Source organism: Hydra vulgaris, chromosome 12, assembly GCF_038396675.1.
Source record: "Hydra vulgaris chromosome 12, alternate assembly HydraT2T_AEP".
Lineage (NCBI taxonomy): Eukaryota > Metazoa > Cnidaria > Hydrozoa > Anthoathecata > Hydridae > Hydra > Hydra vulgaris.
Window position 1 is genome coordinate 73,825,125 of NC_088931.1, and position 27,849 is coordinate 73,852,973.

Genomic DNA, 27,849 nt, shown 5'->3' on the forward strand with positions numbered 1-27,849 from the left:
ATTTTTGATAAAAATAGTATAGAAAAAAGAAGAAAAAAAAGCAAAATGGGAACAAAAACAACATGTCCCTATAAGCGCCAACTAGGAGTGTGTGTGTGTATATATATACATATATATATATATACATTTTTTTTTGTTATTCACCTCCTCAAGGCCAAGAAGGCCACTACAGATGAGGAGGCTACTTAATAGTGGTTACAACCCTCTCTCAACTCTATAACTCCGAAACACGAACCTCGACGTACAAGGCTGCTGCACGGATATATATATATAAATATATATCTATATATATATATATATATATATATATATATATATATATATACATATATTATGGCGCCTTAAAACCCCCTTAAGATAAATCATAACTCAGTGTTTTTTATGTGTTGTGGTTATATTTTGTGATATTTTGTGATTAATCTAAGTCTAATTTAAAATCAATTGCCCAATGATTATTTTTTTTAGATTTTATTGCAGAAAAACTGTTTGTTTTTTTATTAAAAATAAAAAAACATGATTTATTATTAGTTTTTTGATATCCTTTTTTTTTGGATTTAATATAAAATTTCCCTTCATTTGAGTAACAAGTTAATCTATTTTTTAAAAAAATTTATTAAATAGTATAAGGGACCCATTAAATAGAAAATGGACTTTCGCATGTACTAAATAATGGACAATCAAACTTAAGTTAGGCTTAAACTAATCACAAAAGATAACCACAGCACATAATAGTGATAATAATAATACAATACACTGTTGAGATTTAATGCCATGTTAAATCTATTACAGACAAAATAACAAATATACTTAAGTCTAGCTTAGCATTAAATAAGTTCATATTTTTAACTTTTATTATTTGCAGAATTTGACTGTATGGTTTGTAAAAAATCTCTTATGATTATATTTAAATATTTATTGTCTGCACATAAATGTTGTTTGTTGCCTCAAATATTTGAAGATGGACCTGAAATATTTAAAGAGCATAAGCGCTTTGATGGTATTTTCCAAGTTATTTTCTCAATATTATGATACTAATCATACATTTTTATTAGATAATCTAATATTCTTTGATACTTTAAGAATGTCAATTTTATTATTTTTAATCTTTCATTGTATGAGAAATGGTATAACTCCGATACAGATTTTGTTACTTGTTTTTGAATATTTTCTAATACATATTTTTTTCAAGATAAGGACTCCATACAGCAACTTTACTAGTTCAATGTCTTTATACTTAAACGATTTGGATGTTATACCAAGTTTTTAGTTTGCGATATATAATGCAATTTTGATTAGTGGTTCCCATCTTTATTAATTTTAAATTAACAGGCTGAGATTTTTTTTTAATTTGGTGGTACTCAATTTTGTTTTACATTATTGTTAGTCATAAAATATTTCTGATATATACTTATATTACCCATGTTTGCATGATTTTACATTTTTTAAAATTAAATTGCATCTTCCAGTTTATTGCCCATTCTTCTAATATATCAATGTCAATTTAAAAAAATGGTTGCATCAGCTTCATTGTTAACTTCCACTATTACTATGTTATCATAAATATATAACATTATTTGATTTACAAGTTGACTAGGAAGATCATTAATGTATAATCAAAATTAAATTGGACCAAGCATAGATCCTTGTCGAACACCGCTTACCATATTTGCCCATAATGATACTCCTTCTCCTAGAAAGAACTTTTCCTTTCTATCAATTAAAAAAGACTTCAACCACATAAAAAAAAAATTGAGTTCTGATTTTTTATTTAAGGGTAGGTTTAAGGCACCCTAATATACACACACAAATATATATATATATATATATATATATATATATATATATATATATATATATATATATATATATATATATATATATATATATATATATATATATATATATATATATATATATATTTGATGTTTTTACATCAATCTAATTTTATTATATCACTAATAAGAGTAAATAGCTTCTAATAAAATATTTTTATTTCATATAATTTTTTAGAGAGACAAGATCTTAAAAAGTTGGCATGGTGTTTGATGGAACAATTGCAGGATTCTTGAGGCTTCATAATAACTTCATAACATCCTCATTCATCTGCTCATCTACAACGAAATAAAGCAAAATAAAAAAGCAAAGCAAACCGCATGTTGGGCATAATAAAGAAATCTTTTGTTCAATTTGATGCAGAACTGCTAAAATCTCTATATCTTTCTTTTGTTCGACCACTTCTAGAGGTTGCTGTACCAGTATGGGCTCCTTATCAAAAACAAGATATTGCCATTTTAGAAAGAATACAGTGACATACCACTAAATTAATACCTTCAATCAACAAATTATGCTATGAAGATCGACTAGCTTGTCTTAGAATGCCCTCACTAGATGAAAGAAGACAACGTGGTGACATAATTCAACTGTATAAAATTTTCAAAGGTTACAATAAAGTTGAATTTAAAGAAAATAAGTCCTTCAAATCTAATTGTACTCGTGGCCATAACCTAAAGTATTCTTAAGAATTTTCTGTACATAATTATAGATAAAATATTTTATTAAATCGAGCTGCAAATTATTGGAATGCACTGCCAGAAAATGATGTTAATTCAGTAAATTCATTTAAAGCAAGATTTGATTGATGGGAGTCATTAAAACCACACTCACTGGCATTTCTACCAGTGAGTGTGGTTTTCAAGCCCCCATAATGGGCTTTAAAATCACACTCACTGGTAGAAATGCCAGTCACAGCATAAACTAATACTAATACTAAATAAGTAATAAGTTCTATGAACTAATTAGTTATTCTGTTGTTCAAATCAGAAAGTTAATTGAACATGAATTGTAATATTTTTTCAGCACTCGCTAACATTGTGTCTTTATGACTTAAATATCAACAGCCAATTAAATAGGCTCAGCAAAATCCAGGTCGGAATTCAGCAGTGCCGATGCAAAATGCTAATCTATTTTTGCTTTACTATGACAACTGCCAAACTGAATCTCTAAAGTGTCAGTAATATGCAAAAAATATATAATATTCATTCAATATGAATTACAAATTATTTATTGTTATGATTTGTTTTTTCAAATTAGACAAGTTTTATTTGATTTTTTGAATTTATTTTTTTCAATTTTCAAAGATTAGTTAGGAACATTTCCTAACTAATCTTTATTAACTTCTGTAAGTTTATTAATTTAAATTTGTTTAAACAACAGTTATGTAACTTTAGACCAGTAAAAGCACAAATGCATTGAATAACGCTGCATATGGCAAGCACTCCGGCATATAAATAATTCAAAAATGTGCACTGTCTTTATGCCATGCATCGCCTATAGCAGACATTGCTCTTAAGGAATATATAAGAGGTGAATCACAGCATATGCAGTACACAAAACCTTTGGTGTACACTGATAATTATGCTTAGGCTAGGGTTGTCATTGTCCCAGTTTTTCTATAAAGGAATACAATGAGAACTTTACAAAAGCAAGACAATGCTAGCTTAAATATACTGCAGTATACTTAAGCTAGCGTCTAAATTAAAGTTAAGTGCAGTAAACTCAGAATTTTTTGCATAACAGACTAGCATTCTACCACTATGCAAGTTTGTAAAGTATATTAGTAGAAATACCTTCCTTATACCTTAAAGTATATTAGTAGGAATACCTTTCTTTATACTTATACTAAGTATATTAGTTGAAATAACCTTAAAATAGTTACTTTTTGAGTAAAGAAATGAAATCAAAAATAAATTATAATTTTTCACAGCATAACTGAAACTTTATATAGTCTACTCTAGCATTTCAAGGACTACTTCATCCTTATAAACTCTGATTATTTGACTTGAAAAATTAAATTTAAAAAAATTGAAGTCCTTATTTTTGACCCCTGAATCCTAGATTCCATAAAAATCAATAGGATTTTGCATCTCTGCTAATATTTAATAGTAAGTAATAGTAAATATCTAGTAGTAAAGTTTAATCATAAAACATAGATAAGTATAAACATATGTGGAAAAGAAACATTTAATATAGATAAATATTATAAACATATGTGGAAAAGAAACATTTAATATAGATAAATATTATAAACATATGTGGAAAAGAAACATTTAATATAGATAAGTATTATAAACATATGTTGAGAAGAAACATTTAAAAAGCATATTAGTTTGGAAACATAATAACTTTTTAAATTTAAAACAAGCTAAGGTTTTTTATAAAAGCAATTAAAAATAAAAAATGCTACAATGTTACAAAAAAAAAACTCTAAACAGAACAGTTATTAAAAAATGAAAAAAAGAGTTAAACCCAATGGCTTTCAAACAAATGATTTAGGAGAAGTTACTTTGATTTGGTGTAAAACTTGTCGAGAGAATTCAGAGCTTTCGAAAAATTGTCACAATAAAAAAGGCTGTGCTAAATTAGCAACAGAAATGCTTGTACATCGAACATCAGTCATAAAAAAGAATATCTTTTCAGACAATATTTTACGCTCTCAGATGCATGCAGTAGATGTCATCAAAAACCTTTAACTCTTTTATATAATGATCACACACTCCTTTTAAGAATTATAGTCTTATAAGAATCACACACTCCCAAATGCAAACAGTGATTAATACAAAATTGTCCAATAATATTTACATGATGAATGTACTTTCTTACAGCTAATCTTGCATCGACCAACTAAATGTCATTCCATTACTGCGATGATATTGAGAGCAGAACATGAGCCAAGAATACACACAAATTTGGTTTTCTCATCACTACTTTGAAGATTCATACCAAAAAATCACTTTTCTTTTACAGTGGTTTATTTATCAATGATCCTTCTATATATTACTTCATTTTTGAATTTTCCCAGGATGCTGGCAACCATCGTTTCTCTTTTCATTGTAATCATCTTGGATAAATTTCATTAAATCACATTTTCACGTAACTATTTCTAATGATTGCTCTTATAGATATTCCATGTTGCAAGATCTGTAAGGATCTATTTAATCTACTATTTTAATTACTTTTGCAATTACTAGAACAGTATTTTCAACATACTAAAAGTGACAATGTGTATAAATATTTATAATTTAATTCTAGAAACTTTTTTAGAGAAAAGTTTAAAAATAGTTTATAAAATTTTGAAAAAACAGCTGTTTTACTGTTACTGTAAGTAGTATAGAAAAACTCTAAAATATAAATAGAGAGTTGATATATATATAAAATATATATAGAGAGAGAAAAAGTATATATATATCTACTATAGCATATTTATGTGAGCATTTGCTCACTTTTTATGCTTATCTAAATCGATACAGTATTTATCAAAAAAGAAGAAGAAAAAGAAGAATAATGAATGAAAAGATTGTTGCCCCATCCCAAACCCTCAGTCGATGTAGCAGCACTCCACTGCGAGTCAGGCTATTTGTCAGTTGATGTATGTACTGAAGCCCCCGGCAGCAGGCTATTTCAGTATGATGTCACAGTGCTCACCTAAATCAGCAGTATAAGATAAAACTAAATGAGAGTCTAATATTACACTCACTAAAATGTTTCAAGGGGGAAAAAATGATAATTTGTTTAATTGATTTTTTATAAAGCATTTTTATAAATATGAAGAAAATACATAGAAAACATAAATAAATAAAAATATAAAGAAAATAATATAATTATAAATTATAATCTTGCTTGGTTGTCTTTAAGTTTTTAGATTTTATAAATATTTCTATGAAGAGTTTTGGTACTTAAATCTATACTGAACCTTATTGACTAGAAAATAAAAAGTCCATACTTTGTAATACAACCTATTATTTATGTTGTAAACGAATTTAAAAAATGTTACATTTAAAAACTTAATATTTTAAATGTTATGTAACTATCAAAAGAATTACCTGATCATATAAAAAGTAGAAAGTTGTCTTATCAGTATTGTACAAATCTGTAAATGAGCTTGTGATGAATCGCACACGAAGGTTAAACCTAAATAAAAATAATCTTGACACTGCAATTTATAGCTATATTCTAAAACTTTGGCAAATTTTTTTCAACTAGTGCAGCAAAGTGCAACCTAAAACTTTGTATTGAATGCAGGGTTTAAGTTAATACAAAAAATCTAATAACAATGTTTGTTTTTTTTAAACCCACCCCCCCTTCTCCATTGCCTGCCAATTTGTGGTAAGGGGGTTTGCATTAATATAAAATTGTACCTTTTGAACATTAGTTTGTAATTGCCATTTTTTTAACATATTATTTCTCATATTTAAATATTATCTAATTTGGCGGGGTTTAAAATAGATTAAATTACTGTTATAAATTACAGCTTAAATTATAATTTAAACATACTTTTATTTAAAAGTTAAACTTGGCGTGACTTTATGAATGATCCCTTATAAAAACTTTAGACAAAACATTATCTACTCAATAAGTCTCAATCAAGGTTTGGAATAGGCAACAAAAAATGATCTAAACCATTTAGTGATCTTAAAGATTTATTATTTGAAGAAATGATAGGTGCCAATTTTTATACTTCTGTAAAGCTTTTTATCATAAAATCATGTTCTTAATAAAATAAATTTCTTCAATTAAAAAAATCCTTTTTTATTATCTTTAATACAGTTAATTCCTGATTAGTAAATGATTGGAGTTGATATTTGACCAGGCCGAGGCCTGGTTTGATAAAATATAGCCAGGGTCGGGGCCGGGTTTGTGACCGGGGCTGCATAAACATTTATATAACCTAAAGCATATTTTTTTTTATTCAAAGTTCATGTTATACTTTGCTATCATCTCTATTACAATAAACCAAAACTCATTCTTGCTTGGCCTATTCAACAAGTTGCATCCTATTACTGTATCTGGCCATTCATGCTAAAAAACTTTTATTAATCAATTTTTTTTCCTTTCAATCAAAAAAACCTTATAACTCTTACCCTTCTTCATATTTTCATTTTTTATACAACCTACAACTTAAGTCTTCAGTTAATCGTTTCCTTACTTTTTAACCTATCCTCTATTTTAAAGTAATTCATAACTTAATATAACTTGTTAGAGGTAAATTAGAGTTTAAAAAAATACAAAAATCTATATCAGTATTTAATAAATAGTAAATGTAAGTATAAAATTATATGTAAAGTATTATAAACTTTTTTCTAGCCCCGGCTATCAACCCCTGCTAAATCTTATAATTTTGCCGGGGCCGATTTTGCAAAAAGTCTCATTTTAACCCGGGGCCAGGGCTGGGGCCCCACTCAATTCCTATTCACAATAACTCAAACATCCAAGGGACCAATGGAAAATAGTTCGACTTAACAAATGTTCGACTAAATCAAATTCCTGTCAAATCAAACTTTGGCTGATATGAGGTTTAAGTTCAAGTTAAGGCAATTTCTCTTTATAAAATGCTAAAGTATATACATTAAACTTACACCATTATACTTATAAAAGCGTGGAAAATGTTTCAATGAAAGAAGTTATGGATTATATTCATGCAATACAGTCAAAAGATAATATTCAAAAAAGTTTAGCAACACAACAACTTCCTTATTATTTGGTAATAAAATTGCATTTTAAAGCTAGCAGTCTTTTTTTAAAAATTCATTTAACTATAAAACAATTATTTTTTTTAACAGTTTTTATTATGGTTTATCCTTTAACAGTTTTATTATAGCACTTTTATGTCTGAAAAGGATCTATTCTATTTAGATTTAAATACAATTAAAAAAATTTAAAAATATTCGACTATTTATGCTTTATATAGGAATAGTAAAAATAATATTTATTGCTGTAACAATTACAACTTTTCTGAATATAATATATTTAAAAATAAATTGTGGAACACAATGCAAGCATCGTATTATAGACACCCCACACAATTTAAAACATAAGTTACCCAAAAGACTTATTGCTTGCTTCTATGATTTCATTTGGGAACAAATTCCAATTATTACAAACTTAGTTGGTGAAGAAATTATATCTCGGTAAACATGGTGGTATCTAATCTCTTGCTGAACTGTATTTGTTGCCCCATACTGAAAAAGCCAGGCTTGAACCAGTCAAGTATGATATCGATTGTGGATTTTTGTACCAACTTATTTGGTCCATTTTTGCTTAAATCTTTATTCGTGTATAAGATCTCCTTAGAAATATTTTTAAGTTGTGAGACTAACTTCATTGCTCTTCTTTGCACTTTCTCAACTAATCAATATTCCGGTTGTAAATAAAGCATCCATGCAGGTATAGCAAACTCAAGAAGCGGTCTTACAAATGTCATATATAGTGATTTCACCGTTTCCACATCAAAATATGTAAATGTACATTTAATTAGACCCAAAGTTCTTTGCACTTTTGATGTCACTGAAGTCACTTGATTATGCCATTTAAAGGTCAGATGAAATAACCACACCTAAATCTCTTTCACTTACTGTTGTATCCAATGTATGCTCTTTGCTGTCATGGGTCATACTATAACTCATTTGTGGATTTTTTTTACTTACATGCATCACTTTGCACTTTTCAACGTTTAACTTGGTCAACCAGATATCCACCCATTTTACAAATTCATTGATGTCATTCTGTAAAGAATTGTGATCTTCAACATTTTTTATAACTTTGATTAGTTTACTGCCATCTGTGTGTAATTTGCAATTCAAGTTAACAATTGATGGTAAATTATTTACAAATATCAAGAATAACAAGGGACCAAGCACAGAGCACTGAGACACACCACTAAAAATCTCAAGCCATGGTGACACGTATTCATCTACTGTATTCAATGTGGTAAACAGTAGCAAACTTAATAGATGTATTGAAGGTCATTAATATAAAGAAGGAAAGGCAGCAGAGACATAATTTAATAATTTAGCCTTATGTATCTTCCAAAAGTTTCATTGATGCTAAAATATACTTATTTTTAAATAGATATGTTGGACTGTCACTAAAAATATAAACTTCTGCAAAATTGTCTGATAGAAGCTCAATAATTTTATTCACGAGTATTTTCTTGTCATCCCAGCAAAATATCAGATCCAGGTTGTCTGTAAAAATAGAGCAACAATGGTTAAAATTTGCAAAGCAACAACTCTAAAGTAAATTCTCTGTATTTCTAAATTACCATTGTGATGGTAAGCACATTTTTGCAAATAGATTAACAATAAGCTAATCATTTAACAAAAACTTATTTTTATTACTTATAATTTAATCTTCAAAAAGATATTTTATTGGTTCTATTTTTAAATATGATAATGACACCTTGTCTACAAATAAGTTCATTAGAACTGTCTAAAAAAAAATGTAAAAAAATAAAATTATTATTATATAAAACTTACTTGATTTTTTTTCCTGCCTAATTTATATTTAGAATGGCAAAATAAAAAACAAAAAGTTATTTTTGTTTTTTATTTTGCCATTCTAAAGGCAAAATAAAAAACAAAAATAACCTCTAGATATAATTAGTCTTTAACATGGCAACATCTTTGTTTTGATTGCAGCAAATATTTTGTTTCAAAGCCTTTTTGGTTATTGATCTTTTTCTAGACATATTTTGCTAATTATAATAGCAAATGGATTATGATATAAATACATGGTGAATCAATTCACCATGTATTTTGAGCTTAATTGAGTATAGATTTGTGTATATTTGCTCTTCAACATTTTTTCAAAAGCATTTTGTAATGCATTTAAAAAAAGATTGAAGAGGTAATAAGAGCAAGAGTAAGGTATGGCTTGGTCGTGTTCAAAGAATACCTCTATTACTAGTAGCAAGAGGTGTATACTAAAAACTAAAGAAAGATGATGACCAGATTGATGTGTGGTTTGACTCTAAAAAGAAGGTAGAAATGAAGAAATGATATATAATAGGGTGCATCAGAGAAAAATAAGATGATTTGAATATGTAGATAGCAAATACAAAGATGATTGAGTATCAGCTCAACTTGAGTATTAATTTTGAATATCAATTTTAAATTTAAAAAATACACTTTAGGATATATAAATGTTTATGCACCCCCAGTCACAAAAAAATAGATGATTGAGTATCAGCAAGTAGAGAGTAAGCAGTTTCATGAGAATAAGGTAGAGATAGGTAAACCTGGAGAAAGTGTGTTGCAGAAAACATAAAAAAGCCAAAAATAAAAAATATGTTTACACATCACACACATACTTACTTTAACCTTTAAAATGCCAACTTAGAATATGCACTAAGACCCTGCAGATGACAATATTTGCAATACTAATATAGGCATACCATATTAGTATGCCTAATGTATTATTACTAATATAGGCATACTATATTAGTATGCCTAATTAGTATTACAAATATAGGCATACTAATATAGTATTACTAATACATATGCATAATAACATTATATAAGGCTATATTAATATTATTAATACATATAGCATTACTAGTATAGGCTATACTAGTATTACTAATATATGCAACTAGTAATAAAATATATATATATATATATATATATATATATATATATATATATATATATATATATATATATATATATATATATATATATATATATATATATATATATACACTCCCGTCCATAAGTTTGGACGCACCTATTGCAACTACAGATATTAAGAGAAAGATGTGTCAGAATAATTTTGTTTTGTGACTTTAATAAAACAAATCGATAATTTTATGTTCTTTTATAAGTTTTAAAGAAAGAAAAAATAATAGTATCAAAAATTATAAATAAAATAAAATGTTTTTATTTAAATCATCTTTTCATCAAATTTCACCTTTAGCTTTAACTATCGCTTAGCAGATACATGGGATGGGATCAATCAATTTTTTTAAATATTCCTCATCAATATTTTTCCATATGTTTCGGATTACCTTCCAAAGATTATTTTTACCCCTTGGTGGAGTTTTTGGACTTCTCGATCTAAATGATCCCACAATAAAATAGGTTCCGAGTTCGATCCCCACCACGTCCCTGGTAGTACCGCGCTCAACTTGTTTCTCCGCGCAGCGGCCTTGTTCGTCAAGGTTCGTGTTTCGGAGTTATAGAGTTGAGAGAGGGTTATAACCACAATTAAGTAGCCTCCTCATCTGTAGTGGCCTTCTGGGCCTTGGGGAGGTGAAATAACAAAAAACAAAAAACAAAAAAAACTCAATTGGGTTACAATCAGGACTCTGCGGTGGCCAAGTCATAACCTTCAACAATCCTTCCTCTTGTTTTTCATTTAAATATTGATTAACCACTTTAGCAGTGTGTTTAGGATCGTTATCTTGTTGGAACACGAATCGTTTGCCAATTAATTCGGTTCCACAGACTAAAACATGTTCTTTCAAAATCTTTAAATAGACTTCTTTTGTGATTTTCCTGTCAATTTTGGTGATTGATCCCACTTGGCCACCACTGAAACAACCCCAAACCATTATATTCCCGCCTACACGCTTAACTGTTTGCATAGTACATTGCTCCAGCATTCTTTCTCCTACCCGACGACGAACAAATGACCAGCATTTATTTCCGAAAAATTTCAAACTTTGATTCGTTTGACCAGAGTACACTATTCCACTCTTCTACCATCCAATTCTTGTGTTCTTTAGCCCAGACTAATCTTTTTTTGTTTGTGGACGATTGTAAGACATGGTTTTTTAACAGCCACACAACCTTTAAGCCGTACTTCAAGAAGTCGCCTTTTTACTGTCATTGTACTTATTTTTGTGGTATAATGTTCATTAAAATCAGCTGCTAAATCTAGCGTTGTGCGCCTACAATTTCATAAAGAATTAATTACTATGTACTTATCCTCTTTTTTTGTAGTAGAATGAGGTCTCCCTACTCTTTTACGATCACAGAAAGACCCCATTTTTACTTTTCTTTTAATCATTTTACGGACACAACTCTCTGAAATACTGAGGTGCCGACCAATTTCTCGATTAGAAAAGCCTAAATTATGAAGGGTCCAAATTTCTATACATATTTCTAAATTTATCTGCCCTCTTTTTGCCATTTTAAATAACAAATCTTATAAGAATACTAAAATAAAATAATCAATTTGAAAAAATGAAAAAAAAAGTTTAAATAATTTTCGTACCAAAAATTTTTCGTACCAAAAATTTTTCGTACCAAAAATTTTTCGTACCAAAAATATTTCGTACCAAAAATTTTTGTCAGATCAGGTTATCCTGCTACTGGTAACATGTAACCCAGTACAATCTGCTTCATGTCCTGCTGCCTTGTAGGATACGCCTTTTTAGGCAAAGGCTAGGAGATGCCAACTCCGATTTAAAACACCCCCTGCCTTGGGGCTCTTGGTTGAGTAAAGGCTAGAGATGGTGTCTCGATAAAAATACTCATCTTGGGCAGATGTTAAATGCACCCAGCTACTGTCTTGTAGAAGGCCTCCTAGGCAAAGACTTAAGGGGTAAACAGATTCTATCTGTTGACCAGCCTCGCACCCCTTCTTCATCTATTAGGCTGGCGCAGATGTATTTTTAATACATTGTTTCCAGTTTAGGATGTTGAATGCTGGATCTTCTTGACTCAATGCATGGGTTTGCTTGTGTCACTGTTTTTATGACTAGGCAACTCATTCTATTATCTCCTTATGAGGGTACAGCTCTAAAACTCAGTTTTATGGTTCTGAGGCCGGCTGGTAGTCAGGTTTCCCGAACTCTGTGGTAGCTCTCAGAGAGGCTGATTCCATCAACAGCTGAAAAATATCAAAGTATTAACAGTGCCATGTTGCGCATGGATGGTGTCCCTGTTTGTACTTTTGGTGTGCATTGCGGAGGCCACATTTGGAGCCCTTTGTTACGGCTTAGGGTTTATTAGTAGTAATGAGGCAATTGCTTGGGCTATTAAACGGTGTTCTGAGTACTATCTATGCTTTGAGTCAAGTTCTTCAATCTAATTTAAAAATGAATAAAGTACCAAAAACTATAAAACACAAAAAACCATCATCATCACCAAGTTCTCTAAACCTATCATTCACTAATATTCGTGGTCTTCGAAGTAACTTTTCTTCTGTTGAGTCTTATCTCTTGCAAAGTTCACCAGACCTACTTGCTCTTTGTGAGACTAATTTGAGTTCGGCTGTCTCATCTTGTGATCTTAGTGTTGATGGTTATCTTCCTCTGATTCGTAAAGACTCCAATAGTCACATGCTTGGCCTGGGCATTTACATTCGTAAGAATTCACCTGTTTGTCGTGAAACTAGGTTTGAATCCACAGACTATTCTTTTATGTGCTTTCGTTTAGCACCACTTCACTCTATCGCCTTTCTCTTTGTTCTATATCGATCTCCTTCATCTCAAGACTGTACACTTTTTGATGTTATTTCTGATCATATTGACCAAGCCCTCTCTCTTTATCCATCAGCTAATATAGTTGTTGTCGGTGACTTTAATGCTCACCACTCTGAATGGCTTGGCTCTAGTGTCAGTGACTCTGCAGGCATTAAAGCCCACAACTTTTGCCTTTCTCAATCCCTAACTCAAATAGTCAACTTTCCAACTCGCTTTCCTGACAACCCGAATCATTTACCTTCTCTACTGGACTTATGTCTTGTTTCTGATCCTAGTCAGTGCTCAGTTTCTCCACATTCACCCTTAGGTGCTTCTGATCACAGTTTGATCTCTTTAAAACTAATATCTCATTCTTCTTCATCACCTGAATACCCCTACTATCGAACCTCTTACAACTACAGTAAAGCTGACTGGGATTCTTTCCGTGATTTTCTTCGTGATGGCCCTTGGGTAGAAATCTTTCAACTTCCTGTCGACAAATGTGCTTCTTATATAACTTCGTGGATTCAGGCTGGCATGGAATCTTTTATTCCCTCTCGACGATTCCAGGTCAAGCCTCACTCTCCTCCATGGTTTTCCTCACACTGTGCTGCTGCGATTGCCAATCGAAACCGTTACTTCCATATTTATCAGCAAAACAATTCTCCAGAAAACAGACGTCTGTTCATTACTGCTAGAAACAACTGTAAAAAGGTTTTGTCTAACGCCAAAACCCGCTATTCTCAGGTCATGAAATCTCGTATCTCATCTCAAAAATTAGGCTCTCGTGACTTCTGGAGAATCTTTAATAATATCAATAATAAGGGCAAATCTATAATTCCACCTCTCTTGTATGGTTCAGACTTTGTCACCTCACCTAAAGACAAAGCCGAACTGTTTGCTAAAAACTTTTCATCAATATCATCTCTTGATTCCACTAATTGCGTTCTACCTGATATTGCCAACAAACAGGTTGATTCATTGCTTGACATTCATATCACTTCAGCATCTGTATCTAAAGCGATTTCCTGTCTAGACTCTTCTACAGCTTGTGGCCCAGACAACATACCTGTTATTGTCTTGCAGAAGTGTTCTCCAGAGCTGTCGTCTATACTCTCAAAACTATTCAACAAGTGCTTATCAGAGTCTTGTTTTCCAGCCTGCTGGAAAGCCGCATCTGTTATCCCTATCTTCAAAAATTCTGGGGAGCGATCTGATTCGTCTAACTACCGTCCCATAAGTCTTCTTCCTATCATAAGCAAGGTTTTTGAATCTTTAATTAACAAACACTTAATTTCTCATCTTGAATCTAATAACTTACTTTCTGACCATCAATATGGATTTCGATATTCTCGTTCTACAGCTGATTTGCTAACAGTAATAACTGACAGGTTTTATCGTGCGTTAGATGAAGGTGGAGAGGTTAAGGCCATCGCTCTTGACATTTCAAAAGCGTTTGATAAAGTTTGGCATGCTGGTCTTCTCCATAAGCTTTCTTCTTATGGTGTATCCGGCAACATCTTTAAGATCATTGAATCCTTCCTTTCCAATCGTAGCATAAAAGTTGTCCTCGATGGACAACACTCTTCTTCTTATTCTGTAACTTCAGGGGTTCCTCAAGGTTCTATCCTTGGCCCTATACTCTTTTTAATTTACATTAACGATCTTCCAGATATTCTCACATCTAAGGTGGCATTGTTTGCTGATGATACTACCATTTATTCTTGTCGTGATAAGAAACCAACACCCTCTGATTGCCTGGAGGGGGCATTTGAGCTTGAAAAGGATCTCACTTCTGCTACAGCATGGGGCTCACAGTGGCTGGTGAACTTTAATTCAGATAAAACTCAATTTTTTTCAGCCAATCGTTATCGCAATAATTTAGATCTTCCTATATTTATGAACGGTGATGTACTCGATGAGTCACCTACTCTTCATCTTCTAGGATTAACTCTTACTTCCAATCTTTCTTGGAAACCATATATCAAATCGGTTGCAAAATTAGCATCTGCTAAGGTTGCATCTCTTTATCGAGCTCGCCACTTTCTTACTCTGGATTCTATTCTCTACCTCTATAAATCTCAAATCCGGCCTTGTATGGAATACTGTTGCCATATCTGGGGCGGATCTTCTAATGATGCCCTTTCTCTTTTAGACAAGGTGCAAAAACGCATTGTAAACATAGTTGGACCTGCTCTTGCAGCCAACCTCCAACCATTATCACATCGTCGTAATGTTGCTTCTCTTTCTCTTTTCTACAAATACTATAATGGGCACTGCTCGAAAGAGCTAGCGTCTCTTGTGCCATCTACTAAAATTCATTCTCGTGTTACTCGTCATTCAATTAAGTGTCATCCTTTTTCTGTGACTGTTCCTAAGTGCTCCAAAAACGCTTATTCGTCTAGTTTTTTTCCTCGAACATCAGCTCTTTGGAATTCGCTTCCTTCATCTTGCTTTCCTGATTCATATAATTTGCAATCTTTTAAATCGTCCGTCAATCGTTATCTTGCTCTACAATCTTCATCTTTTCTCTTACAGTAACTTCCAACTTTAATTAGTGGCTGCTTGCAGCCTTGTTGGAAGCGAAGATGTTTAAAAAAAAAAAAAAAAAAAAAAAAAAAAAAATTGATAGTTCAAAATCAATCAAATCATTAATTTTCAAAAACTATAGATTTATTAATTTTTTAAAACAGAAAAAAAAAAATCTTATAACATACTCAGCTTAAAAGTTTAACTAATAATGAGAATAGAGAAAATAAAAAGTAACCTTATTTAAAAATTTATTTATTTTGCGATACAAGTGGATATCGCTTAAAAATGTTTCTGTTTATTTTATTTTGTAAATAATAACAAATTTAATAATGTAAGAATATATTTCTTTTAAAAATATATTCTTACTCTCTTAACTATGTTCTCACAGCACTTTATGATGAGACCAATGTAGACACTCTTAATTAATTTTATTTATGAGTTAAAACACGTTTTATTTATTTTTGTAAGGTGCGTCCAAACTTATGAACGGTAGTGTATTATATATATATACAGTGGGCAAAATAATTGTCTGTACATTAATGAAAAGTAAGGTTTTTTGAAAAAAGCTCTAAAACTTTAAATGAAAGAAGAAAAAAAAATTAAACCAATAGATAGCGCACAAGAAAACAAATATAAACGATACACCATCTTTAATTTTCTCCCGACAATTTAAATTATAATTAACTTATTTAAAAGTTTTAAAAATTTCAAAACCAAAAAATTGTCCGTACATTTGATTTAAAAGGTAAAATTTTGTTTATAAATGATTTTTATATTAATATCTTGTACTTTTAGGTTAAATAATACTATAATAAATAAAAATAAACCTTTTCTTAACTACGTGGCTATGATGGAAGGAAAAAGAAAAGAATATAGTATTCACTTACGTAAACGAGTAATTTTTGATAGGTAAATGGATTATCAATTAGAAAAGTTGCAAAAATGTTGAAAATACCACCAAGCTTTGTTCAATATATATAAGAAAAGTATTTAAAAACAAAATCAGTGGCAAATAATGGTGTACGAGGCAGAAAAAGATCAAAAACGCCAAGAGTTGACAGGTGCATAGTTGGGAAAATCGAGCAGAATAGAAGAAAAAATACCGTAGAAGTATCAAAAGAGCTGGAAAATGAATTAAATATTAAATTATCGCCACCAACAATTAGGAACAGACTGCATGAAGCCAATATTTTTGCACGGACGCCTTGGAGAAAACCATTCATCAGCATAGTGAACAAGAGAAAACGGTTGCAGTGGGCAAAGGAACATGTTCTGAAGGATGATACATCCTTCAGAACATGTTCCTTTCTGGAATATGATTATTTGGTCAGACGAGAGTAAATTTAATTTATATGGAGCTGGTGGTGGTGCAAAAGTTTATAGAAGAGTCAGAGAAGAATGTAATGTGAAGTGTTTGAAGGCAACATTTAAATTTTGTGGTGGAAATGTTATGGTTTGGGGCTGCATGAGTGCGTCCGGTGTTGGCAAAATTGAATTTATTGATGAGAAAATGGATCAATACTTATATAGGTCCATATTAGAACGGAATTTGGTGGCTTCGGCAGGAAAATTAGGACTTGGAATGGAATTTATATTTCAACATGACAACGATCCATAGCACAAAGCTGGATCTGTAACCAGATATCTTGCTGCAAATGGCATTAACGTGTTGGATTGGGTTGCACAATCGCCCGATTTGAACCCTATAGAACATTTATGGTCGGTGGCGGAAAAAAGAATGAAAGATCGTCCATTGTGAATACGAGGTGAATAATCCGTCACAACCTCCGTCACAACTTTTTTGCACAAAGCCTGGAGTAGCACTGAAGCCACTGATGCGTTTGCTAGAATGTCTTCCCGGCAGCAAAGAGTTGCCAGACGCAACTAGACTACAGTAAAACACTTATTTATCTGAAAAAACAAGAGAATCTTTAGTATCATAGCTAAAAGTTGGGCTTATTGTGAAAATTATTCCAATTTTGCCACTGTCCGAACTAATTTGCACAATACTGTATATACATATATATATATATATATATATATATATATATATATATATATATATATATATATATAAATATATACAGAATGTCAAAAAAGTCTATCACCCCCTGATGGTTTTTAAATAAAAACAAATTTTTATAAGCTTAAATATAGATTTTTGACCCGAATTTTTTTTTTTTAATATTGAATTTATATCAAAAACCATTTTTATAACAAGAAATTTATATTCTTATACTTAAAACAAAAATTATCCACTAAATTAGAAAAAGTGTAAATCAAAAAAGTGTATCACCCCTTAAATAATTATTTTGCTAATATAAAATTAATAGTCTATTTGTGCGCCTTATGCCTTGAAGACTGCAAGACATCTTTTAGGCATTGAATTTACTAAGTTTTTAAGCCATTGGGTGTCAAATTTTTCCCACTTCTCAATGAGAATTGCCTTAAGATGCGACAAACTGGATGGTTTTTGATCAGCTACTTTAATTTTAAAAAGATTCCATAAATTTTCAATAGGATTTAGGTCTGATGACTGAGGAACCCAATCTAACATCTTAATACTGTTTTTCTTTAACCACTCAGTAGCTAACTTTGATGTATGTTTACAATCTCCATCCTGTTGAAAGATAAAATTACGAGATAAGCCAGCACTTCTGGCGCCTGATCTCAGTTTTCGCTTCAGAATGTCAGTATAAACCTCTTTCGTCATTATTCCGTCAATGAATTCGAGTTCGCCAACACCACTCTAAGCAAAAGAGCTCCAAAACATCATTTGACCTATGATAAGAGGAAAAACTAAGTTAGAAGTATATATTATATTGAAATTTTATAATAAAGCTTAATGTCATCTCCCCCATGCTTGACAGTTGGTCTCATACATTTAGGATTTAGGCGTTCACCATTTTTTCTCCATTTGCGTATGATACCATCAGAACCAAACAAACATATTTTTGTTTCATCATTTTGTTTCAACTCTTTGCAATTGGTCAATAGTCCAATTTGAATGTTTCTTAACCCAAGCCAATCTTTTCTTTTGATTCTTTTTACTCAAAAAAGGCTCTTTTGGAGCAACTCTACCTACAAAACCTCGATTTTTCAAGCGATTGTGAACAGTTAGAGGATTTACAGTTATACCATTATCTGTTTGTAAATCTTTTGCAAGCTTTAGTGCAGATAATCCTCAATCTTGTTCAACTTTTCGAATAATTTCTTTGTCAATGCATTGGGTAGTCTTAGCTGGGCGTCCTCTTTTTAGCAAGTTTTAACAATACCCATTTTTTTATATTTTCTAATGATATTTCCTACACTATTAGGCTTGATATGAAAAAAAAGCAAAAAGATATGAAGTTCATATCTTTTCGCCATAATTTTCTTATTAAGAACCTAAAAAGAAAACAAACTTTGCTAAAAAATTAGTTAAAATAACTTCTATCAATCAAACTTGATTGTTTTTGGCTTATTTTCTGCAATTTTACTAATTTAAACAACAGAAAAGTTAAAAAATGATTCCGTGGTGATACACTTTTTTGACTTACATTTTTTCTAATTTAGTGGATAATTTTTGTTTTAAGTATAAGAATATTAATTTCTTGTTATAAAAATGTTTTTTGATTTTATTTCAATATAAAAAAAAAATTGAGGTCAAAAATCTAAATTTAACCATATAAAATTTTGTTTTTATTGAAAAATCAACAGGGAGTGATAGACTTTTTTGACATACTGTATATATATAAATATATATATATATATATATATATATATATATATATATATATATATATATATATATATATATATATATATATATATATATATGTTTTCAGCATGCTCATAACACAAAATGACTACCTATCTAGCTATTTAAGAATACTGAAAAACTAGGATTTTTCGGAACTCATTTTTTAAAATTCTCTGCACCCAACTCATTCTTGATGAAAAATCTTAATTTGCAATATCATAAAGAGCAAGTGACAAAAGAGTATGGGGTATTTTACAAAGGAGATTGCCATAAAATGATAGCTCAATGATAGTGCAAACTTAATTACTTGTTTTAACTATGAAACAGGACATTATGCATGCAAATATGAAGTAATGTGCACCATACATCAAACTAAAGAAAACTTCAAGCAACAAAAGCTTAGGAACATTGTAATAACAGCTTAAAGTACAAAAAAAAACTTTATGTAAATAAAAGAATCAAAGAAAAATGTGAATACAAGAAAAAAATGAGTAAAAAAGAATCCACCAGTAAAATTGATTTCACTCGTGTGTTGTGCAGCAAAATAAATGCTTAATTAAATAAACAAAATATATTGCTTAATTTTGAATTTTCAAGCAGCAAATGCAGAAGTTAAGAAAAGTTAGATTTGATGAAGATTAAAAAAATATCTACAATAGTGTGGTTCACATACCATAGCCAAAAAATAAAAGCTATTTCTAATCAAGTGCGCATACTTTTTCGTGGCCAAGAAGGCCACTACATATGAGGAGGCTACTTGTGATTATAACCCTCTCCCAACTCTATAACTCTGAAACACGAACCTTGACAAACAAGGTCGCTGCGCGGAGAAACAAGTTGAGCGCGGCACTACCAGGGACAAATATTTTTGGGGGACTATTATGTTCAGTACTGCCTCAAAGCACCTGAAGTTTGTATGGAATACCAGTTTACGAGTTTATGCATTGCTATTGCTATGTGATACTATTATTTAATATTAACAATTGTTTCCAAATATATTCCAACAAACTTACTTATTTAAAAAAATAGCATAATATATTTATAAATATTAAATATCCTATGCAGTGAAATAAATAATAAATATTAAATACTCTATGTAAATTACACACTAATCTGATATTTATAATTTTAACAGTAGATTAACAGTAGAAGAGTTGTTGCGGAAATTGCCCGAGAAGCAGAATTTGAGCAGTCTATCAACGTGTTGTTTGACATTTCTCACCGTGATAGTATGAATTTAATTACAATTGAAGAAGATAAACTGTTTTTTACCGATCAGCAGTCTGAAAGGAAATACGCCATAGGTGGTGTGGATACCGACTTGTCCAAGAAAGAAGAGCTCTTGCCATCCCCAAAATTGGACAGGAAACAGGAGAACAGGTGGCACAGTCAACATTTGCAACTTTGCTGGAGTGGAATCTGACGGAGCAGATTACTGGAATATCATTTGACACAACTGCATCTAATACAGGATGTTAAAATGGATCTTGTGTTTTACTGGAGAAGTTACGCAAAGATCTACTCTGGCTTGCTTGTAGAAACATGTGCTTGAAGTGGTATGTGGAGATGTGTTTAAGAAACTGTTTGGTCCAACGTCTGGTCCAAATGTAGCAATATTTTGTCACTTTCAGGAATTCTCAAATAGACCAAGGTGATTTCAAGTATTGTATGGATAGTCATTTAAATGCCAGTCTTGACAACCTCAAGCATGATGTGGTCATTCTTGAATGAGAAGAATGCTCTAATGGGACAAGAAAGATGTCTTCCAATTATAGAGAAGACATCCTTCTTGAATCATTCATCCTTAGAGAAGATTACCGAGAACTTCTTGAACTAACATAGATTTTTCTGGGACACTGTTTTCCAAGTGGTGTTAGTTTCAGAGTTCCTGGTGCATTCCACCATGCAAGATGGATGTCAAAGTTGCTATACAATTTGAAAATCTTTTTGTTTTAACACCAATTCAAACTTACAAAGCATGAAAGCAGTGCTTGCCTAGAGTTCAGATTGTTTGTCACACTGATTTATGTAAAGGCTTGGATCACATCTCCAAATGCACGCAATGCTCCGAGCAACGATCTGAACTTCATTCAAGCCATTGCAGACTACCATTCAACTAATGATGCAGTAGCCAAGGCGGCTGCCGGTGCAATTGGACATCATTTATAGTACTTAAGCAAATAAATGGTACCTCTGAGCCACTTCTCAGATATGGTGACACTGGACACAAAGCAGAAAATGGTGAGTCGACTATGAGAGCACTTAGCTGGAAGAAATGAAGATCGTTCAGTCAGATACAGGCCTTGTTACGAGATTTCGCTGCGTAGCGAAAACGCGTAACGCATTTCTAAGTAACTCATCTCAGCAAATATATTTTGCATCGTTAGAAGTTATATTGCGTCACTAGCGTCTTTTCAAGTACCGCATTGTAATTAAAGTTATTTTATTAACGCGTTAAAAATTATACAAACAGTTTGTTTTTTTCTCACTATAACAAAAGTTACAAATAAAATCTAAGTTCTTATTAAAAAAATCATTTTTATTATTTTTTTCAAATATGAACTAAATTTTATTTTGAAAAAAATATTTTTTTCATGAAACGTAAAATATTTGTTTATTTTCTTATGATTTTATATTTGGTTTTTGGTTATTTTATTAACTGTTAATACATTTTTTCTTATTTAATTTGTGAACTCTTTTTAATAATGTTTTAAAATAATAAAGTTTTTTTTTGTTATTTATCAGTTACCGATAACATATTCGTGATCATAATTTATTTTCATAAATTAAATGAACGTCATTAAAACTTTACGTTATTGAATTAACAATAAACAAAATATCTTATTAATAAAATATTTACATCAAAATAAATCATGCATTTTTTAAACTTATTATGACTAAAAATAATTTTTATATTTAAAAGGAATTTATATATTTAATTCCTTAAGATAAAACTTAAAACACTTCTTTTTTTTTAACTAATTTTTAATAACAAAAAAAAATTATGAAACAAACTGTTTTTTTAACAAAAAAAATCTATTATTTTACAATTGGGGTTAAATGCTTTTACTTACGACTTTATTTCTTCTGAATAAACGTCACGTTAACGGTAATCAAAAGATAATTCAAATATTCTAAAAGATATAAGTTTTTGCGTAGCGCAAAACTGCTGAACGCGTAGGCAAATCGCCTTTTCGCAAGCAAAATGCGAGCTGCGTAGCGCTTCTTAACAAGGCCTGCAGGAAAAGAAAATCTTAGCACAAAAACTCTTGACCATTTAATAAACATAAATAGATGTTAGTTGTCTGTTAGTGATAGGCCTACTGTAGTTGTGACAAACACCAAACTTGGAACAAAACGCTATAGGTCGAACTCGAATATACAAATATCACTGAAATATTAGGAATAATTGGAACACAAAAAAGCAAGAACATAAAGGTTTTGACATTGTTCATTTTTTGAACCACCCTAATCTACAAACTCACATTGATAAAAAGATTTTGCAGTATCAAATCATAATTAAAAATACTATTGTTTTATAAGAATGTACTTTAATATTAGCAATATTAAAGTACATTCTTATAAAACAATTAATTAAAATAAAAAAATATCAAAATCTTTTTCGTGTTTTTTTATTTTTATTTTAATTTTTTTTTTCTGTTGAGAGATATTTTGTTAATCAATCAATTAATAAATATATATTTTTCACAAAAGATAAATACCATTAACAATGTTGTATCAATATTACAACAGTATTTTTGTGAAGGGACAATACAAAGCAGAGACTTTGTAAGAAAGCAAATAAACAAAATAATAATCTAATGGTAAAAATTTATTTAAAAAAAATAAAGAAAAAATACAACTACTACTAATAATAATATAACAGACAAGCACAACACAGTGACTAAGGAATAAAAGTTAAAGTCATCTATATATAATAATAACAATAACAACAATAGTAACAGTAATAATAATAATAACTGATTAAAATAATGAAATAGTTAATAACAATTTTTAATAGAATGAATAGTAGAAGAAAAATAAGTATTAGAGAGTAAAGACAAAAATTATTGAATTAGAGTAAGATAATAGGATGAAGAAAAAATAATATTACCATCTAAATGTATAATATAAATACAATAATAAATGCTAAATATTGAAATAATAATTTAATGAAGTGCAGACATTAAGTATGGTAATGATACTACTTTATTTTATGAGTAGCTGTCAAGATAGCTATGTTTAATTTTACTTAAAAAAAAAAAGCAGATCTTGAATTCAAGTTTCTAGTTATCACCCCACTCAATAAAGTTTCTTTATGGAGTGGGGAGATTGTTCTACTTATTGGTGCATTAATGCTTTATAGAGTTTTTGCCATATTTTATTGTGCAACTTTGTTCAACAAATATATTTTAGAATGATGAGGATTCTATGGTGATTTTTCATAAGACAAATCACCATTGTCAAAATGGTCATTCTGAAAGTGTGTAATTTTAATGGCTTTATTATTTAAGTAAAGAAATATTTTTTAAGGATTAATTTTTACTTTGTCCTCAGATTTGGCAAGCATATCATATGTGAGATCCAAATATAGTGGTTACATTTTTAAGTTGACAAAGTGCCATACTTTGGACAACATACCAATAAACCGACTTAATTTTGACTGTACATAAGAGTGATGGTATTTAAAAGTAAGACTTTCATCCAGCATAATTCCAAGGTACCTTACTAATTATGAAGAATGTAATATCTCTCCATTAATATAAAAACTTAGTTGCTTATTAATTTTTTGTTATAAAGAATACTATTTGGGTTTTTTTTAGCATTGAGTGAGATTTTATTAGCTCCCAGATAGTTAAAAATTAATGATATACCTCATTGGTTTTATTTTGAACTTTGTCAACAGACTCTTTAACTATAAGTAAATTAGTATCATCAGCAAAATGGTAAGTAGATACATTATTAGGCATGTGTTTAATTCATTGATGTATACCAAGAATAGAAGGGGTTCAAGGATAGATCCTTGAGGGATTCCTGAATTGACAGGTTAGATTGAGGAGGGAATTTCATTTATAGTTACAAATTGGTGTCTATGGTTTAAATAAGATTTAAACCAATTCAGAGGAACTCCACAAACTCCATAACATACTAATTTGGTGAGAAGGATATGATAGTTTACTGTGTCGAAAGCTTCCTGCAAGTCAATAAACACATGAAAAGTAAACTTATTTTCATTTAGTGCTTTTCAAATAACCTCAGTAAATTCAATAAGAGCATAGGTAGTTGAATGTCTAAACATTTTGTAATATTGTAATTTATAAATACTAGTGATATACCGATTAGTCAGCATCAGCATCGGAATCAGCTTAATCAGCCACTATTTGCACAATGTTGCACTAAGTGCTTATGTTTTTACATTATAATATTCATATACACAATCATAAATACTAAACTTTTTCACAACTGCTATTGGTGCTTTTTTTAGGACCTTAAAGTTATCATTTTCTTGGTATTTGATTTTGAAGTCTCTTATTTTATTTTGACAAAATGTATATATTTATGTTGTAAAGTTTTTTTTTATTTCTTTTTCAAAATTGAAATAAATAGCGTTCTCTAAAATTGTATTTATTTCTCTTTTCATAGTTAAAAAAACTAAAAAATGTATATTATTTTAACTGAGCTTTACTAATATCTTTTAAAACAATGGCTTGGTTCTGATTTCATGAAAAAGTTTACACGATTTAAAATTGTATGGTTTTATATTTTCAAAAACTTTAACAATTAGTTAATCCATTGGTATCCGCATTGGTATCAGCCTTTTCCAATCCATCCAATCCATTGTAGCATTGGCTACAAATGTGCAATTGGTACATCCCTAATAAATACAATTAAAAGTATCAAAAAACTTGTATTTTCTTATGTGCATTATTTTATCTCAAATTTTTTTCCTACATAAGACAATGAAATATGCCTGTAGTTAGCAAGTTCAAGTTTAGAGCCATCCTTGTGATTGCATCTTTTGCAACTTTAAAAAAGTCTGGGAAGACTCCTTTTATAAATGAGTTGTTTATTATTTTACAAATGGGTTCTGCTATGATTTTATTGGATAGCTTTAAAATTGAAGTTGGGATACTATTTGATACTTTTTTTTTGTATTCATAAGATTAATGGCAATTTTAAAAAAGTAGTTATCAAAAGAGTTAGCAACAAGTTTATTATCACTAAATTGTTAGCAATATTGAGTTTTATTGATTGACTTTTAAGCACAGAGTTGTTAATATTTATAGTACCTTAATTCCTTTCCATGTGTTATAGAAATTCTAAAAGATTGATCTAAAAAAAGTTGTATAATAGTTTTTTTTACTGCCTTTTAATAAAGTGCTGATTTTCTTTCTGCATATTTTGAATAAATGAAATGTTTTACCTCTTAACGGAGTTGATGAATGAATTAAAAAATGTTTATATAGTTTATCCTTTTCTTTTTTACTGACTTCAGAGCTCTAAGAAATTCAGGTGGGGCATGTTTATCAAGAATTTTCTGAATATTATCTAAAAGTATGGCTGTTGTTTAGTTGGGACTCATCATTATCTTTGATTATGTGGGACCAGAAATCATTTTAAGATCATTTAGAAAGTTATTACTGTTAAAATTACTGTAGCATCTTATATATTTTTTCTGTTTTATTTTGTAAGTTTGAATTAGGGATCTGGACATATTGAGCCTAATGGTCTAATACAAAAATAGTTAAGTCGCCTGTAATAATAAAGTTGGAGTGAAAGTTAATAAAGATAATATCAATAAGAGTTTTTGAATTTGAATTTACTCGTGTTGACACGAGTAAATAAAGAACTAGAACACATATTGTTAAATAAGAAATAAAGAACTAGAACACATATTGTTAAGAAAAAGCGACACATAAGGCAAATTATAATTATCAATTAAGTTAGTGTTGAAATCACCCATGAGTATGATAATTTTGTCTTCTTTAGTAAGTTTAATTAGTTAAGTTAATGGAAGATAGTTATGGTTAAAATCATTAATGGACATACACAAATGACAATAAACAGAGCCAATAGTTGTATTTTTGTACCTGTAATCAATAACTTTTATAAAGACTGATTTGAGCTCTTGTGGTTTGTACATATTAAGATCTTTTCTATTTTTCTATTCTGCTGAGGACTTTATTTATAAAAACCAAAATAGATTCAATTGTTATTTTTTCAATTAAAATAGCCTTCGATGTCTATATTGTTTATTAGTGGAATGTTTTATTTCAATCTTGTTCCAGTAATTGCGATAACACAAGGAGAGAATTTTAAATGAAAGAATTTAACTCTATGTGAGCAGGAAGCAAAGAAATATTAAGGTGAAGAAAACTAACAGGACTCAAGTTTTGATTTAAAGCATTAAAACCATCAACATCATAGTATTTGCAGTCAAATGTAAAGAGTTTCTTTATTTAGATTTTTAAAGAACGAGTTAAAATTGTCATAGGAATTATCTGTGTGTGTGAGCAAGGGTGCCTCAGATAGTAATTGACTATCTGAGGCACCCTTGCAGAAACTATCATTTTTAGCCAGGGCCCCAGCCCCGGCTAAAAATGAGACTTTTTGCAAACCCGGCCCCAGCAAAATTATAAGATTTAGCAGGGGTTAATAGCTGGGGCTAGAAAAAAATTTATAATACTTTTTGTATTATAATTTTATATTTACATTTACTATTTATTACATACTGGAATATATTTATATATTTTTAAACTCTAATTTACTTTCAACAAGATTGCAAGCAACCACTATTAAGTTATGAGCTACTTTAAAATAAAGGACAGGTTAAAATACTAGAAAATGGTTAACTGAAGACTTTAATATTTGCAAGATGTATTAAAAATGAAAACACTAAGATGGGGAAGAGTTAAAAGACTTTTTTGATGTGCAAGGACAAAAAACTGAATTAATAAAAGTTTTTATAGCATGAAAGGACAGATACAATAAAAGGATGCAACTTGTTGAATAAGAAGCCAAGTAAGAATGAATTTTGGTTTATCATAATAGTTATAGAGATGATAGCTCGTTTGAACATTGACCATGATAATATTTGTAGAAAAAAGAAAGAAATGCAACCTTACAACAATGGGAGAGTGGTTCAAGCTTGGCAGATAAAGCAGGTCTAACTTCATTTACAATGTGCTTTTAGACTTTGACTGAGAGTAAGAGGGTTGTTATTCGTCAATACAGGAATGCCAACAATATTGCAATATTTTTTGCAGTAAAAAAATGAGTTTTGTTGCCTTAAAAAATTTAAATCCGCAAGCCATTGCAAGCCTTAGGCTGT

The 27,849-nt window shown here is 30.0% G+C and overlaps 1 protein-coding gene across 2 annotated transcripts in view; it reads right to left on the reverse strand.

Annotated features, from left to right (window-relative positions):
* The window catches only part of LOC100192269 (focal adhesion kinase 1), a 124,096-nt gene that overhangs the window by 88,685 nt on the left and 7,562 nt on the right, over positions 1-27,849 (reverse strand). For both annotated transcript variants that reach the window (XM_065814387.1, XM_065814388.1), the window contains exon 3: positions 5,880-5,967. In XM_065814387.1, the coding sequence (XP_065670459.1) occupies positions 5,880-5,967 (88 nt within the window). The remainder of the gene's footprint in view (positions 1-5,879; positions 5,968-27,849) is intronic.